The sequence below is a fragment of the Stegostoma tigrinum genome, chromosome 6, assembly GCF_030684315.1.
Source record: "Stegostoma tigrinum isolate sSteTig4 chromosome 6, sSteTig4.hap1, whole genome shotgun sequence".
Taxonomy (NCBI): Eukaryota; Metazoa; Chordata; class Chondrichthyes; order Orectolobiformes; family Stegostomatidae; genus Stegostoma; species Stegostoma tigrinum.
Window position 1 is genome coordinate 102074574 of NC_081359.1, and position 19167 is coordinate 102093740.

Genomic DNA, 19167 nt, shown 5'->3' on the forward strand with positions numbered 1-19167 from the left:
ACAGGGAGGGAATCAAGGAGGTTTGAAGTAAAGGCAAAAAAGTGGATTATCAGATGTGTCACCAGTTCCTTATAACATGTCTCTGCAACGTGCCATTTATTGAAGGCACAGACATAACAGGCTAAATGACCTCCTTATGGGCCATAACGTAGTGACACATAGACCTGCCGATCGCTGAACTTTAGCTGTGAAATAGATTGGCTGATCCATCATTGTAAATACTTATTAATTGATGTGAATCTTTGATTAATGTGAATGCAACCATCGTTCATTTTGTGGTAAAATATTCTTTATTACAAGATGTACAGCATATTGAATTAACATTATAAATATAACTATACATTAGAAGGCTCTGCTTTATATGTGCTATTCACTCCAGTGCTATCTTAATGCTAACAATGGCTAGGTAAGCTTCAATGCAACATTTATATTTTTGTTTCTTTGCATCATGATTGATCATTTAATTATTTGAATGGAAATCCAATTCCTTCTCAACTGAGAGATGTTCAATTTCACCAGCTGCTAACAGAATATATTCCTTCAAACATAAAATGAAATCTCTGTCATCAAATTTGTCTTTCAACTTAGTTCAGAAGGATTGCAGCTTAGGGCTTCATTTATGGCTGACCGTAAATCCACTGCTTAGAGCATAAATGATTCTGACAAATATCGCAGATTTGCTCCCATGCCCTTGTTTGACTGATACTGGTATTGTAGTCTTGAATTGTCATCCCTGCATTGGGGAAACAAGGAGGAACATTTGTCCACATTTCTGACTTTTAGCTTGACTCCAGGGATGGCTATTGGGACATGCATCTGATAAGTGTGCTTGCAGACGGATTTGGACAGGTTAGGATAGTGGGCACAAAAGTGGCAGATGGACTACAACATTGGGAAGTGTGAGATCATGCACTTTGGTGAGAAGAATAAAAGCACGGACTATTTTCTAAATGGGGAGAAAATTCAGAAGTCTGAAGTGCAAAGAGACTTGGGAATTCTAGTTCAGGATTCTCTCAAGATAAACTTGTAGGTCAAGTCAGTAGCTCGGAAAGCAAATGCCACTTTGGCATTTATTTGGAGAGGACTTGAATATAAAAGCAGTCATATACTTCTGAGGCTCCATAAAGCTCTGGTCAGGCCACATTTGGAGTATCGTGCACAGTTTTGGGCCCCATATCTCAGGAAGATTGTACTTCTTCAGCCAGAGAGGCTGCAGAGGCCACCTCCTTGAGTATATTTAAAATGGAGATAAATAGGTTCTTGATTGTCAAGGGGATCAAGGGTTACAGGGAGAAAGCGGTAGAATGGGGTTGAGAACTTATCAGCCATGATGAATGGTGGAGAAGATCCAATGGGCCGAAAGGCCTAATTTCTGCTCCTATGCCTTATGGCTGATTTGACTTTTTTCCTTTTTATGCACTCATGGGATTTGCTGGCTGCATGCACATTGATTGTTAATTCCCTGAGTCACCCTTGAAAAGGTTGTGGTGAATGTTCTATAACTGAATAGGCTTTAAGTTAATAGATTTTATTTTAAGAGATTTTAATTTCCTGAATAGATTTTAACTTCTAAGGATGATTTTGCTCTTTAAATTTTACTCCAGCTTGCCAAGCAAAGGTGGCATCGTGGCTCAGCGGTTAGCACTACTGCCTCACGGTGTCAGGGGCCCAGATTCAATTCCAGACTTGCGTGATGATCTTTGTGGAGTTTGCATATTTTACTTGTGTCCATGTGGGTTTCTTATGAGTGGTCTGGTTTCCTCCCACAGTCTAAAGATGTGTGGGTTAGATCGACTGGCCGTGTTAAATCTCCCCAGGGAGGAACACGTTGGGTGGGTTGGCCATGGGAAATACAGGGTCAGAGGGGTGAGCAGGAGATAGGTCTAGGTGGGATGCTCTTCAGAGGGTCAGTGTAGACTTGATAGGTCGAACGGCCTGCTTTCACACTGAAGGGATTCTATGAAATGTGAGATTGGGTGGCATGCTCTTCAGATGGTATTTTTAATAGACTCTATCTGCACTGTAGGAATTCTAAGGCTCACTTGAAATTTTTCCATTTGTGGAAGGCTGCTTATCATTTATACCTTCCTACTTGATGCATCAAATCATTCAGCAAATTTAAAATGCATGAAATAACCTGGCTCAATCTCCAACTTTTAGATTACCCTTGCACTAGCTAGATCTGAGTCACATATACATCAATAACAGTTAATTATTTGTTGATGAACTGAAAGGTTGGAGACAAATAGCAGAAGTCAACTTGATGTGTACTCCTTTGTGTCACTGGGGACTAGTGATGGTATTTGTTGCAGTTTTCATGATACTACAGGGAAAAGATAAGGTGAATAGGAAGAAATTAATTCTGCTTCAATAAGAATAGAAATTGCTGGAGAGACCCAGCAACTGTGGAGAGAGGGACAGGCTTAATGTTTTCAGTCCAGTGGTCCTTCATCAGACCTTGTTCTAAAGAGGGGTCACTGGACTCGAAATGTTATCTCTGTCTTCTCTCCACAGATCTGCCAGACCCGTGTTTCTCCAGAAATTCCTGTCTTTGTTTCAGATATTCAGCATCTGCACCTGCTTGTTTGAGGACTTAGGGACATAATCTCAAAGTTAGAGTCATACCTTTTCAGGGGTGAATTTAGGGGTTAGTTATATATGCAAATGACAATTCATACATAGACAACTGCTCATTTCAAATCTGATATTGATAGTTTTCTGTTAACTTCAAGATATCAAGGGATATTTTAAATAAATTGGTCATAGATCAGCCATGATCTCATTAAAAGACAGAATAGACTCAAGGAATTAAATGGTCTACACTGTCCCTTTATTCTAATGCACAGTGTATGGAGAAAAGTCACTACACTCTCAAAGGGCTTCTCCCTCATTGTAGGGAGACTGCTGGTGGTGAGCTTAATGTGAGGGTCACCCTGCCTCAGGTGAGGGGCAAATTTGAGAAGGTAGGGCATTCATGGTGACCTCAGTCAGAGCCCAAATGCACTGTTGGCAACACTTTGCATTGTGACCCAGCTATCCCACCAAACCTCTGTGCAAGGTCTGTGCTGATGTACAAGATGGGCCATCAGTATGAACAATGTATCTGGGTGTGCATGCTTGGCTTGCTGCTTCTCAGAAATATGATGGATGTTATAAATCGTTGTGTTTCCCAATGCACTGGTGACAATTGAGAATAAAAAGATTAATGATAGGTTTTAGGTACCAGTCCAATGTTGAAAGTATCATCCTTCTTTGTCCGAAATGCAGAATATTGGAGTAAATTTGGCTGTTCTGTGACATAAATGACTATTTATTGGCTTTCCCAAGACTTTTGCCACAATACAATTCTCAGGCTACAGGAATCACTGGTGGTTCCCACCCTTGGCATTGTGCCCCACTGGATTTTCTTTGATAAACCTGCATGGTTCTTGAGGGTCCATAGGTGTGAGACTGCAATACCTTGTAGACTACGCCAGCTAAGGGCAACAAATTTCTCTCCCTGAATTAATGGGAAAATTGGGTTTATTTTATTAAAAATATGACAATATTATGGATCACTTTTACCGAGATTGGCTATCTTTTTAGTAATTTGGTTTGTAAAACTGAATTCCAATTCTCAAAAATCATTTTGATCTGACCGTACATTCTTTGGATTTTTATGCAAGCATCTGGATGCTAGTCATGCAGTGTAACCATGACAGTCCTGTACTCTAATGACTACATGTGGGGAATGTGGCTGATTATGATGCTCCTTCTGTCATGTTGTTCAGCTAATTTATCACAGAGCTGGGTCATTGTGGCCAGGATAGCACAGTACCAGTGTTGCACATAAATCGATGTGGATCACTGAGCGGAGAACGTAAGTAGGTATCCCTGCTTTTAATAACATCCTAAGATTTACATAAAACTTGCAAGCTATTAATGTTCAAAAGACAGTTATTTTTATTTACATGGCTGTGTAATGGCAATGGTCCTCATGGTAACTTACTACAAAATATTATTTATTTATGTACAATTAAGTCTGGAAATGACGCAAAACCATTAAAACCACAGGTTCAACGTTGGCATTGACTTCTGGGCACTGCATTGTATGCCAAATCCTTGGAAAGGTTGCACAGAAAGATTAACTTAAGTTTGTACAAAGAATGATGGACTTCTTTATGCAGAAAGGCTACAGAAACTGGGATCATTTCCTTGGAGCAGAGAGGATTTAGGGCAGCTTCGAAAGATGTTGAAAATGAAGAGTTTTGGTTGGATGAAAGAGGTGAAGCTGTTTTCAATAGTAGGGCATTTGTTGACGAGATGACACAAATTTACGTTAAGAGGCAGAAGAATCAGAGAGGAGAGCAAGTGTTTTTAATGCATTGAGCCATTGTGCCTTGTAGTATGCTAGTTGAAACTGAGACAGTTTCAATTGTCTCTTTCAAAAGTGAATTGGATAAATACTTGAAGGAAAAGGAATCACCGGATGATAGCAGTCGAGTAGATGGGTGGGACTAATTGAATAACTTTTTCAAAGAGCCAGCACAAGCATGACCTCCATTTCATGTCATGAAGCTATTTGAAAAAGGGACCTTCCATTTGATAAACACTGCTGCTTGTGACACAAAGTACTCAGTAAAATCAAATTTGGTTATTAAAACAATTAGCACTAATAACTGGATAAAATGCATTGCTTGACATTATCTGGCTTCTAAAATTGATTGACTTCATGTCACATTAGTATAGACAAGCTTCAAGTCACAATTTCCACAGTTACAGCAGGTTGTTAGGAACACCATTGGCACCAATGTTACTTTACCCACAATGATCAACGATTCAAGACAGAGTTCATTATCAACAGCTCAAATTCATTAGGATTAATTGCTGAGACAAGTTTTTCATTGAGCAAAGTCAAAATTTCTCTTTTTCTGCGAGCAGTGACAATTAGACACGAATAACATTTGCATTTAGAAAATCCCACATACTGACTATTGGTGTGCCAGCTATTTTCCATAACCTCCAACTGAAGATTGAGGGGACAATCAACCCCTTTTTGTTTGTACATTTGTGGACAACTGGCCAGCATTTATTGCCCATCCCTAGTTGGCCCTCAGAAGGTGGTGGTGAATCACTGCGGTCTGTGTGCTGTAAAGTAGACCTGCAATACAGTTAGGGAGGGAATTTCAGGCCTTTGGCCCAGAAACACTGAAGGAAGGGCGATACTTTTCCAAAACAAGATGGCGGGTGGCTTGGAGGGGAACTTGAAGTTGGTGGCTTTCCCACATATCTGATGTTCCTTGTCCTTCTAGATGGACCTGGCTTGAAGCCATCAATGTTTCAATCCATTCAGCACAAATTTAAAATCGATCACTTTTTTTTTAAAACAGCACAAGTCAGCAGAAATTCGTATTGCTGAAATTGAAGAGAAACGTGATGGAAAACCTTTGAAAGAACGTTGAAGAAATATTTTGTGCATCTGGTGCCACTTTTTCGTGAAGGTCAGCATGGTGGTCCACAACTGGCACTGTCATTGAAGGCAGTTCCTTGGGCATTTGCTAGGGGGAAGGGGGCCAGGGAAGGAGGCAATTTAAAGGAAACTGCCCGTTAAAAAACATGGACGTAGGTCATTTTCGAGTCACTGCCCAGCAGATTCTTAGCAGTGCATTTGTAAAAGCCAGTGTCTCTGTTGGATGGATTCTGTAAGATTAGTAACCCTTGAGGATCAAGGTATTTATTCCCAATCAAGCGAGCCTGATTCATAACTGTGACTCGGGTCTTGTCTGGAAGTTCCCAGTTTATTTCCGCTTTTGGGATCCCCATGGCCATGCAGTTCAGCTGAACTGAGATGCCGTGTCTAGCGTAAGTTACAGGGCTTGGCCCATTGGTAATGCGGGGAGGGTAGGCTAACACGATCACTGAGACACTCATGAAACTAAGGCCCAGGTCGCTCATGGCTTTGCAGGAATAAGTCCCTCTGTCATACACGGAGGCATCGTGAACAATGAGCGAGCCATTCTGCAGGACAGAGAAGCGGCCTACATTTTGAGGTCTGTTCAGCACCATGCCATTGGGTAAAATCCATGATAACTCAGGTTGCGGATTTCCCCCGACTATGCAATCCAGTCTCATTCTTTCGCCTGGCAGAATTCGAACCAAACTTGAGTACCGGTTGCGTATTTCAGGTTTGTGGCCAATCTCCAGGGTCACCAGCCTCTCAACAGAGCCCACTGTGTTTCTGGCTATGCAGCGGTAAGCTCCAGCTTCTGCAGTAGAAGGACTGCTGATGTGCAAGGTGCCGTCTCTCCCATGGTACATCTTTTGCCATCGCTGACCACTCAGGAGCCTGTTTCCATCCGGGAGAATCCAAGTTGTTTCCGGAGTTGGGTTCCCTCTGGAAGAGCAGTTCAGGTTCACGCTGTTGCCGATCACGATAGCGACCCCGGCACTAAGTGGGTTGGTGAACGAAGGTTTCTCCAATTTGTCCAATACTTCAAGATGCACAGTCAGCCTGGCTTCTCCTCCTTCATTATGAGCAATGCACACTAACTGATCTGCATCTGACCTCTTCAAGCTCTGGATGTCAAGTGTTCCGTTGTGATGCACTCGAATTCTATTTCCATAATATGGGGCCATCACAACCACATTTTCTGACAGCACCCACATGACCCGTGGAGGAGGCACCCCTTCTGCCTTACAGTCTATTTGCTTACGGGTTTCTTTCATTGCTTTTTCCTTGATCACAGTATTCATGCCTTTCTGCCCATTAATACTGGGTGCTTCGATGTTTACCTGCACAGTGATGACTCTTCTACTCTCTCCTGCAGTATTTCTTGCGACACACGTGTAGTTTCCACTGTCTGATCTCTGTACCTTGTGTATGTGAAGAGTACCATCAGTTGTGACTTTGTACTTTGTGGAGGGCAGGATGAATCTGTCATTCGGGGAGTACCAGCTGATCCAGGGAGTTGGTTCTCCTTTAGCTCCACATTTTATAGTAGAGGACTCACCGTATGTCACCTGAACCAGAGAGGAAGTGCCACTCTGGAAACTTGGGGGCTCTGCTACAACCTTCACATTGACTTTCATCTCGTCTTTGCCGATCTGGTTTACCGCATAGCAAGTGTAATCACCTTCATCTCTCAACCCAACCTCGTTGAAGTACAATGTGCCGTTATCAAAAACCGTGTACCTGCGGGTTCTTGTCCCGCTGTCATCGGACTGCATGATGCTGTTGACCATGGTACCATCTGGGAGGCTCCAGGAGATCTCTGGGTCTGGCAGTCCCGATGCTATGCAATCAACTTTGAGGTCCTTACCATACATAACCTTCTGCTTGACATCCTGCTTATACTCAATCTTGGCTGGCTTCATCATCACATTCACCTTGAGCACCATGAAGTCATCTCCTATCTTGTTCCTGGCTACACAAAGGTAATCTCCAGCGTCTTTGTCTGTAACCGATTGAATGACGAGAGTGCCATTGTTGTACACTTTGATTCTCTTGCTGTAACTGAAACGCAGAACAAACACATTTAGAAGTTAGTGACCAACAATAGAAGACTTTACTTGTGTTTCAATTCCAGTATGACACTTCTTCAGTTCTGACAAAGGGTCATATTGGATCTAAACATTAATTCTATTTCTCTCTCCACAGATGCCTTCTAATCTCAAGACCTTCTGAGTTTCTCCAGCATTCTCTGTGTTTGTTTCAGATTTCCAGCATCTGCAGTATTTTACCTTCAGTGGAAGATTCTGGCAGTTAGAAGCTTGCTATATACGTTTCCCATGGAGGAGGAGGCATTTCAGTGTAAAGGCATGATTTAACCCTTGTGCAGTATACAGGTTTGATGGCATCCCAGACAGCTTAATAAGCCATTTTCCCAAATCATGTTTATACAAGAAAGAAACTGTCCTAGGACTGACCCTCAATTTGTCATTCTGGTTCTCTACCCAGCTGATCTCAGTTGGGCCAAGTTAAAAGAATAGAAATTAGGAGGATGAGGTGACCATTCAGCTCCTTTAGCCTGCTCCACCATTCAATAATATCATAGCTGATCCTATATCCCAATGCCTTATTCCCACTTTCTCTCCATACCACTTGATACCTTTAATATCTAATATTTATATTGTGAGGGCTATGTTTGGAATTCGAGCTGTTCCAATTCATGCAAATGACTGCTCGTCTTGGCTTAAGGTTTGCTTTTTGACTATGGTACTACAGCGTTAACCATTGAACTGTACTCTAAAATGATTCACTACTTCCTAGAAAGGAAGTAGAGAAAGAACAACAGTCTGAGAAATTTATATATCATCTTCATTTTGGATCTAGGCTGAGCCTTGTTGCCCAGTTCTGAAGAAGAGTCACATTGGGCTTAAAAATCTTAGCTCTCCCCATAGACGCAGCCAGACCTGCCGAGTTTCTCCAATTTTTTATCTTAGTATCTGCAGTAACTGTTTTTATTTTTCTTGCTGTCCACCTACTTCCTCATTCCTGACCCAATATCGGGTTGAGTAAAACTTAACTCATGATGCAGCCAAACAGCAAGTTTAATCCTTAACTCTTGAGATGTTCTGATAACTCCACTCACAGAGCCCCTTTAATGTGGAATGAAATCCTGGTGTGGTTTACAAAACATAGCAGTGAACAGATGAGCACCAAGTAAACATCTTGGGGGGATAGTTAGAGAAGGCTGCTAAAGACATTGTAAAAGAAATAGGTTTTGAGGATGCTATGAAAATGATGACAGAGGGAATAAAGTGCAACTTTTTGGAAATAAATTCTTGACTATAAGAGCAAAATGACTGAAAATTACAGTTTAACCATCATTTTACTGGTGGTGAAATGTTATCCCCAGTGGTCGGCTCCTGGGTGGCTAAAGTTAGATGCTGTCCAGGCCTGGCTGCCTAACTCTTTTTTTCTTGATATACTTGTGGGAAGTATGCATTGCTGGCTGGGCCAACATTTATTGGCCATCCCTAATTATCCTTGTGAAGGTAGAAGTGAGCTCTTCTTAAAACATAGCAATCTATTTGGCTTTGGTAGACCCACAATGTTGTTTGCGAGGGTATCGAGAATTTTGACCCAACAACACTAAAGGAATGGTGATGTATTTCCAAGTCAGGTTGGTGCACAATTTGGAAAAGAACTTGTAGCTGTCGTTGTTCCATGTGACCGCTAACCCTTGCTCTTCTAGATTGTAGTTCCACTCATTAACCATTGGGTAGTTCATCTCTGACCATCTCGATGTCAGATGCAACACTTAGAAGAATTAGAGCATGGTCTGTGTTTTTCTCCATTGAGACAATATGAGCAGGTTATTGATCATCTGATCTGATACATTCTTATTGGTTTGGAATCAAATTTTGCTTCACATTGTTCTTGCAAAGTGTTTACTGCAGCATAATAAAATGAATGTGGCTTAATAAATTATAATGGGATGATGGTGGCTATCTTCGTGAAACTGTTAAATGGTGAAAAACTGCAGAAAATTGCAACACAAAGGGACTTGTGAATACTTGTACATAAAACAGAGAAAACTAGCACACAGATGCAGCAGGTAATTGGGAAGGCTCATGGAGTGCTGGTCCTTATTCAAGGGGGCTGAAGTATAAGAGTAGAGAAGTCATATTGTGACCATACAAGGTGGTGGTGAGGCAACATGTGGAGTACTGAGAGTAGTTTTCACACCCTTATTTAAGGAAGGATATTATTCCACTGGAAGTGGTTCAGAGAAGGCTCATTAGGATGACCCTGAGGTGGAGGGATTGTCATATGATCAAAGTTTGGGACTCTACTCACTGGAATTTTTAAGAATGAGAGGTGAAGTCACTGAAACATAAAGAATTCTAAAAGGGGTTTGGCAGGATCAATATTGAGAGGGTGATTCCATTGAGGGAGAGTCCAGGACCAGAAGACATAGTCTCAGAATTAGGAGGCCCCAAAATTTAAATCTGAGATGAGGAGGAATTACTTCACTTAGAGGTCTTTGAGCCTTTGGAACGCCTGCCACAGACAGCCGTGGGACAGAGTCCTTGTGTATATTTAAGGCGGAGATAGATAGATTCTTGATCCATCGGAGAGTCAAGGATTATTGGGAAAGTTCAGGAAAGTGGACGTGAGGAATGTTGAATCACCCATTATCCTGTTGAATGGGAAGCAGGTTCAAGGGGCTGAATGGCCTACTCCCATTTCTATTTCTTTCACAGAAATTGTGACATCTGCAGTCATGAGCAAGAGGTGGTAGAAAAAGGAGAATATTAGTGAGAGACACATTTACAAAAATTATGTAGTAGACTGCAACTGAAAGAGTTTGTGGAAACCTGTTTGAGTCAGAGAGCAGTCACTCATAGATGAGGAGAAACTGTTACAGGGCCACAAACCACCAACAGTGACAAGAAAAGCCATCGGCCCAATGTGCTGAATCAAACCATGAGCTACATGACTTGTGGCAATGCAAACCAATTAATTTAAAAGCGCTATACAAATATAAACAGTTGTTGTTAGTGTTAGACCTGGGTCACAGCCACTTTCTCAGGATATATGGGGAGGTTTTGAACAGTTGGCTGGTGCGAATGAATTTGAAGCAGTGTGCTCAGCCTCTGCTTCTTGCCCTTTGGCCTTCTGGTCTTTCAGTGAAGGATCGATTTTGATCTGAGCAAACAAAACATCACAGTTCAGGTTAAAGCCATGTCTGTTGACAGACCCCAAATCTCCTCACTCATCCACTCAATTAAACATTTCATCTTGTGAGGGGGTTTTCCTCAACTAAAATTGCTTAATTGTCATTGCAAAGCAAAGTGTTTTGTTGTCCGATCACACCTGCATGACCCAACTTTCTGTTAGAAGAGTCGCAGTGATGGTAACCATGGCAACAATATTCAACCAGCGTAAAAACCCATTTGGATCAGTAATGTCCTTTCAGGAGGACAATCTACCATCCTTACCTGGTTTGGCCTACGCATGATTCCAGATGCAAAGCAATATGGCTGGCTCTTAACTTCCCTCTGAAATGGCTTAGCAAGCCAATCAGTTCCAGGAAAACAAAGGATGGGCAAATTGCCCGCAACACCCAGATCCAATGAATAAAAGGAGCCAAGAAAAGACACTTAACATAGAACAGAAAGACTTGGATTCATATAGTACTTTTCATATTCTCGGAAGGTCCCTTTAAAGCACTTACAGCCAATGAATATTTTTGAATTGTTGAGATGGAAGAAATATGGTGGCAAATAACCAGATAGTCTCTCTTTTTCTAGTCGTGTTGGTGGCGGGATAGCTATTAACTAGAAGATCAGGGAGCAGTTCCCTCCTCTCTGTTTTGTGGATAAAATGCTAGTGACTTCTGGCTGCTCAGGTGGATGTAAATGATCCTGGGGCACTGTTTTGAAGCAGGGCAGAGGACTCCTCCTCTGTATTCTGGCCTCAATTTATCCCTCAGCCAACAGTGCAAAAGAAAAAAAAATCTGGTCATTATCACATTGACTGAGAGCTTGCTGCGCACACATGGTCATCCATTTGATGCAACATAACAGTGAATGTGTTACAAAACTGCTGCATCATCTGTAAAGAACTTTGGGACATAAAAGATGCAATACAAGTGCAACTCCATTTTCTCCTTCTTAGAAAGTGGGCTGTGAGGGGTGTTGCTGCCTGACCAGCATTTCTTGCCCAACCCTAGTTGCCCTTGAGGAGGTGGTGGTGAGACGCCTTCTTGAAGCGCTGCAGTCCTCCTGCTGTGGGTTGACCCAAAATGCTGTTAGGGAGGGGATTCCAGGATCTTGATCCAGCAACAGTGAAGGAACGGCGGTATAGTTCCAAGTCAGCATGGTGAGTGGCTTGGAGATGAACTTGAAGGTGGTGGTGTTCCCATATATCTGCTGCCCTTATCCTTGTAGATGGAAGTGTTCTTGAAAGAGCTGTCTGAGGATCTTTGGTGAATTTCTGCAGTGCACCTTGTAGATAGTACACGCAGCTGCAACTGAGCATCGGTGGTATAGGGAGTGAATGCTTGTGGATGTAGTGCCAAACAAGTGGACTTTGTCTTGGATGGTGTTAAGCTTCTTGAGTGTTGTTGGGGCTGCACTCATTCAGGCAAGTGGGAGTATTCCATCGCACTCCTGACTTGTGCCTCCACTAGATGGTGGACAGGCTTTGGAGACTCAGGAGGGGAGTTACTTGCCACAGTATTCCAAGCTTCTAACCTGACCTTGAGAAGTAAAAGGCCCATGCAATGCTGTGGTGCAAGGGTTCAAATCCCAGTATAGCAGGTGGTGGAATTCAAATCCAAAAGTACAAAAGAACGAAAGAGAAGTACAGCACAAGAGCAGGCCCTTCGGCCCTCCAAGACCGTGCAGATCATCATGTCCTAACCAAAACTAAAAAAACAACCTTCTGCCCTTATTCGGTCTATATCCCTCTATTCCCTCCCTTTTAATGTAACCATTCGGATTCCTCTTAAATATCACCAACATGCCTGCTTCCACCAACTCCTCTGGCAGTGCATTCCCGGCTCCTACCACTCTCTGCATGAAAATCTTCCGTCGCACATCTGCCTTAAACTTTCCCCCTCTCATCTTCACCCTGTGCCCTTTGTAATTGAAACTTCAGCCCTGGGAGAAAGGGTGGATAGTAAGAGACTATTTATGCCTCTCATAACTTTGTAGACCTCCATCAGAAATCCTATCATCCGTCTTTCGAGTGGAAACAATCCCAGTCTTTTTAACCTTTCCTCATAGCCAATGCCCTTGAGGCCAGGCAACCTTCTCTGCACTCTTCCCAAAGCTTCCACATCCTTCTGATTTTGTGGCAACCAAAAATACACACAATACTCCAAATGTAGCCTAACATGGTTTGCCAAGACTTGTACTCCAGGCCCAGGCTGACGAAGGCGGCATATCACGTACCTTCTTTATCACTTTAGCCACCTGTGTTGTCACTTTTAGAGAACTATAGACCTGCACACCCAGATTGATCTGTATATTAATGTTCCTAAGGGTTCTGCCATTAACAGTATAGTTCACACCTAAATTTGATCCTCGCATTTGTCTGGATTAAACTCCATCTGCAATTTCTGTGTCTAAGTTGCCAATCTATCTATATTCTGTTGTATCTTTTCACAATTGTCGGCACTATCAGCAACTCCACCAATATTAGTGCCATCTCCAAACTCACTAATCAGACCATCCACATTTTCCTCCAGATCATTTATATATACCACAAACAGAGCATCTAGGACTAATCCCTGTGGAACGCCACTAGTTACCGGTCTCCATACTGAAAAACACCCTTCCACCTTTACCCTCTGTCTTCTATGACCAAGCCAGTTTTGTATCCATCTAGCCAGCCCACCCAGAATCCAATGTGTATTTAGTATTTTGTACCAATCTGCCATGTGGCACTTTCTCAACTGTCTTGCTAAAATCCATATAAACTACATTTAGAGATAATGGGAACTGCAGATGCTGGAGAATTCCAAGATAATAAAATGTGAGGCTGGATGAACACAGCAGGCCAAGCAGCATCTCAGGAGCACAAAAGCTGACGTTTCAGGCCTGGACCCTTCATCAGAGAGGGGGATGGGGAGAGGGAACTGGAATAAATAGGGAGAGAGGGGGAGGCGGACCGAAGATGGAGAGTAAAGAAGATAGGTGGAGAGAGTATAGGTGGGGAGGTAGGGAGGGGATAGGTCAGTCCAGGGAAGACGGACAGGTCAAGGAGGTGGGGTGAGGTTAGTAGGTAGATGGGGGTGCGGCTTGGGGTGGGAGGAAGGGATGGGTGAGAGGAAGAACCGGTTAGGGAGGCAGAGACAGGTTGGACTGGTTTTGGGATGCAGTGGGTGGGGGGGGGGAAGAGCTGGGCTGGTTGTGTGGTGCAGTGGGGGGAGGGGACGAACTGGGCTGGTTTAGGGATGCAGTAGGGGAAGGGGAGATTTTGAAACTGGTGAAGTCCACATTGATACCATAAACTACATTTACATCCCTTCCATCATTGATTTTTTTGAAGAGGTGACAAAAATAATTAATCAGGTTGATGTGACATGACCTTCCCCATTAAAAACCTTGCTGCCTGTCACTAACTAGTCTGTTTTCTTCCAAATGTGCATATATCTTGTCCCTCAGTATCTTCTCCAAGAGCTTCCCCACCACAGACGTCAGGCTCACTGGCACATAATTTCCTGGATTATTCCTGACTCCTTTCTTAAACAAGAGAAAAACACTGGCTAATCGCTAGTCTTCTGGGGCTCACCTGTAGTCAAAGAGAATGTGAGGGTATCTGCTAGTGACCCATCCATTTCTTCCTTTGCCTCTTGCAGCAACCTGGAATAGATCCCGTCTGGCCCTGGGAATCTGCCTATTGTAATGCAATTTAGGGTTCCCAAAACTTCCTCGTTCAATATATTGACATTCTCTAGAGTATTTGTACACTCATCCCTGACCACAACATCAGTCATATCCTTCTCCTCAATGAATACTGATACAGAATTCTCATTAAGGATCTTCCCATTTCCTGTGGATCCACGCATAACTTCCGTCCTTTGTCCTTGAGTGGGCCTACTCTTTCCATTGCTACCCTCTTTCCTTTATATATGCATAAAGAGCCTTAGGATTCTCCTTGTCCCCTGTCTGTTGACCACGTTTCATGGTTCCTTTTAGCCTTCCTAATTCTGTGTTTAAGTTCCTTACTAATTTCTCCATTCTCCTCAATGGCTTCATCAGTTTGCAGATACCTAGACCTGTCATATGCTTCCTTTTTGCTTTTGGCTAAGTTTACAATTCCCTATGTCATCCATGGTTCCTGAATCCTGCCATTCCTGTCTTTCAGTTTTGCAGGGACATGCAGGTCCTACACTTTAATCAACCGGGTCTTTAAAAGCCTCCCATATGCCAGACATAGATTTGCCCTCAAATAGCTGCTCCCAATCCACATTCCCAAGTCCCTGTATAATGTGGATATAATTGGCTGTTGCCCAATTAAGCACCCTCACCCGAGGGCCACCCTTGTCCTTATCCACAACCACTTGACATCTTATGGAGTTATGGTCACTAATCCCAAAATGATCTCCTACTGAAGCATTGGTCGCCTGTCCTGGCTCATTCCCTAATACGAAGTTTAGTATACCCTCCTCTGTGGTTGGATTGTCAACATACTGTGTCAAAAAGCCCTCCTGGACACATCCAACAAATTAATCTCCATCTGAGCCCTTGGGTCTAAGGGAGTTCCATTCAGAAAGAGCAAAGTCAGTCACCCACCACAACTACCCTGCTTTTCTCATATCTTTCCAGTATCTGACTTCATATCTGCTCCTCTGTCTCCCGTGGGCTGTTGGGAGGTCTATAGAAAACTCAGAACATGGCGATTTCACCCTTCCTATTCCTGAGTTGCACACATAATGCCTCACTGCATGATCCCTCCAATGTATCCTCAACACTGCCGTGATGTGATCCCCAGTCAGCAATGCAATACCCCCACCCTTTTTGCTTCTCTTTTTGTCCCTTCTAAACCAGCGCTATCGCAGGAATGTTAAGCTGCAAATCCTGTCCCTCCTTGAACCATGTCTCTGTAATGGCAGTAACATCATAATTCCATGCAGTAATACATGCTCTTAGTTCATCGGACTTGCCTGCTCTACTTATTGCAATGAACAAATGCAATCCCGACCGTCAGTCCCTCCCCTTTGCTTGCTCTTACTCTGCACTAAGCATATCTCAGTCTCTCCTTTGCCCCCAGTCTTACCAGTCTGTTGTTCTAGTTTCCACTTCCCTGCCACACAACTTTAAACCCTCTCGAAGAGTTCCAGCAAACCTCCCACCCAAGATATTAAGAAAAAAGAACAAAGAACAAAGAAACCTACATTACAGGAACAGGCCCTTTGGCCCTCCAAGCCTGCGCCGATCAAGATCCTCTGTCTAACTTGTTGTCTATTTTCGAACGGTCTGTGTCCATTTGCTCCCTGCCCATCCATGTACCTGTCCAAATATATCTTAAAAGGCACTAACATGTCTGCGTCTACCACCTCTGCTGGCAACGCGTTCCAGGCACCCACCACCCTCTGTGTAAAGAACTTTCCACGCATATCTCCCTTAAACTTTCCTCCTCTCACTTTGAACTCATGACCCCTAGTAATTGAGTCCCCCACTCTGGGAAAAAGCTTCTTGCTATCCACCCTATCTATACCCCTCATGATTTTGTGGACCTCAATCAGGTCCCCCTCAATCTCCGTCTTTCTAATGAAAATAATCCTAATCTACTCAACCTCTCTTCATAGCTAGCACCCTCCATAGCAGGCAACATCCTGGTGAACCTCCTCTGCAACCTCTCCAAAGCATCCACATCCTTTTGGTAATGTGGAGACCAGAACTGTACACAGTACTCCAAATGTGGCTGAACCAAAGTCCTATACAACTGCAACATGACCTGCCAACTCTTGTACTCAATACCCCGCCCAATGAAGGAAAGCATGCCATATGCCTTCTTGACCACCCTATTGACCTCCGTTGCCACCTTCAGGGAACAATGGACCTGAACACCCAGATCTCTCTGTTCATCAATTTTCCCTAGGACTTTTCCATTTACTGTATAGTTCACCCTTGAATTAGATCTTTCAAAATGCATCACCTCGCATTTGCCCGGATTGAACTCCATCTGCCATTTATCTGCCCAACTCTCCAGTCTATCTATATTCTGCTGTAATCTCTGACAGTCCCCTTCACTATCTGCTACTCCAATAGGTTCACTGATGCCTTGTACGGAAAGCAATCTGCCTCCCTTACATCTTGTTTGTATGAGTTCAGAAGGGCACTGGTTGATCCTTGTGTGTGCACAAGGCCTGCCCACTCAATCATGGAAATACAACAAATTTGGAATAGTGTTTGCAATTCTAGTTTCCCTGCTATAGGAAGGGTTGGTGTGAAACTCGAAAGGATTCAGGGAAGATTTACAAGGATGTTGCCAGGGTTGGAGGGCTTGAGCTATAGGGAGAGGCTGAATAGGCTGGGGCTATTTTCCCCGCAGCGTCGGAGGCTTTGCAGAGGTTTATAAAATCATGAGGGGCATGGATAGGGTAAATAGACCAGGTCTTTTCCATGGGGTGGGGGTGTCCAAAACTAGAGGGTACAGGTTTAAGGTGTGAAGGGCGGGATTTGAAAGGGAGCAAAGGGGCAACTTCTTCAGACAGAGGGTGGTACCTTACGGAGTGAGCTGCCAGAGGAAGTGGTGGAGGTTGCTTACGACATTTAAAAGACACCTGGATGGGTAGATGAATAGTAAGGGTTTAGAGGGATACAGACCAAACGGTGACAAATGGGATTAGATTAATTTATGATTTCTGGTTGGCATGGACGAGTCGGACTGAAGGGTCTTTTTCCATGCTTTACAGCTTTATGACTCTATGATCTCAATCCCATGAAAGAATAAATGGAAATGAAAGCTACCTGTAGCGTGAATCCACAAGCAATCTTGATGGCAGTCTCCAGAGTATCCTTGGGCCTGGATCTCCCGCAGCAACACAGTCTAGGTGCAAAGTGCTTCCGTAGCTGATATCAACCCTTTGGGGAGACGACACAGTGATCTTGGCAGTTGCTGAGTGTTTTTGAATGTTCACTCTGACTGTCCTCCTGGCAACACCAACTATATTCGTCGCCACGCATTCGTAATTTCCCATGTCACGCTCTGACATGCTACGTATGTAAAGGGTCCCATTTGGGAAAACAAACAGGTTGCCATTGATAAATTGGGAAGGTCGAATCTGTGTCCCATCGGAAAGGATCCAGCGGATGTTGGCTGGGGGTGCAGCTTTGGCAGTGCAATGAACACGAATGCCCTGGCCCAGAGTGACTGTCAGGCTCTCAGTCTTTTCTTGCTGGATCATGGGTGGTAGTGCTGCCACGTGAAGCCTCACCGTGACCGTGTCTGCTCCTACGGCATTGCTGGCGATGCACTTGTAGACCCCGCGGTCTGAGAATGCGGTCTCCCTGATGGACAGGGTCCCATTCTGCGACAACATCAAGCTGCCTCCTCCTCTTCCGCCGAAGCCAGGGGTCCGCAGGAGCTTCCTGCTGGGCAGCAGCCAGGAGACCTGGGGAGCAGGCAGCCCCTCTGCCCTGCACTCCGTCAGGAATGGTTCTCCTAGATACACGGTGCTGTCCTTGTAGCGGGATCCAACTATCCGTGGAGGCTGTGCCAGCACGATCAATGTGGTTGCCATCTTATCTGTGCCGTGCAGGGTCTGTGCTGTGCACAGGTACTGTCCACGGTCCTCCACTTGGACATTGCGAATTCCCAAGGTTCCATTGTCAAAAACTTCAAATCGCAGTGTTCTGCTGCTTGTCATCATCACAGCTCCTGGGAAAATAAAAACAGGAGAATATTAATATTGACTGACTTAATTTCAGCCATAGAATTAGCAAGGATATTATTCTTTTACAGAATTTATGACATATAATAGGAGCAGATGCTTTCAGCCCTTTAAGTATGCTCCACTATTCACAATGATCATGGCTGATCATCCATCTCCATCACTCCGTCTGTTTGTCCTCCATATCCTATGAATCCCTTAGCCTCAGCGATATATCCAATTCCTTCTTGATATCATACAACTGCTTTCAATGCTATCAAATTCAACAGGGTCACTATAAAATCCCTGCAGTGTGGAAGCAGGCCTTTTGACCCATCAAGTCCACACTGACCCTCTGAAGAACATTCCATCCAAACCCATTCCCCTCGCCCTGCATTCCCCATGGCTAAACCACCTAGCCTGCAATCCCTCAACACTATGAGCAATTTAGCATGGTCATGCACCTACCCTGCACATGTTTGGGCTGTGGGAGGAAACCGGAGCACACGGAGGAAACCCACACAGACACAGGGAGAATATGCAAACTCCACACTGTCACCCAAGGCTGGAATCGATCCTGGGTCCTTGGCACTGCGAGGCAGCAGTGCTAACCACTGAGCCTACTCCCTGGATGATTAAAGTTCTTCTCATCTCAGTCCTAAATGGTTTTCCCCTGTATTCTAGGACTGTGGCCCATGGTTCTGGAATCCATGTTGTAGGAACATGCTTCCTGCACTCATCCTGTCTAGTCCCGTTAGACATCACAGGTTATTGAATCATTTACTTATTTTGCACATATTTGTATCATTTGAGTCCAAACTCCACAGCCTTTTGCAGTAAATGATTCCTCAGT

The 19167-nt window shown here is 43.8% G+C and overlaps 1 protein-coding gene across 1 annotated transcript in view; it reads right to left on the reverse strand.

The window, feature by feature from the left end:
* Positions 1-284: 284 nt before the first annotated feature.
* mxra5a (matrix-remodelling associated 5a) overlaps positions 285-19167 on the reverse strand; it is a 42543-nt gene continuing 23660 nt past the window's right edge. The window contains exons 6-7 of the mRNA XM_048533636.2: positions 17413-18322; positions 285-7492 (exon numbers count right to left, since the gene is read on the reverse strand). Of these exons, the coding sequence (XP_048389593.2) occupies positions 5587-7492; positions 17413-18322 (2816 nt within the window). The 3' untranslated portion in view covers positions 285-5586. The remainder of the gene's footprint in view (positions 7493-17412; positions 18323-19167) is intronic.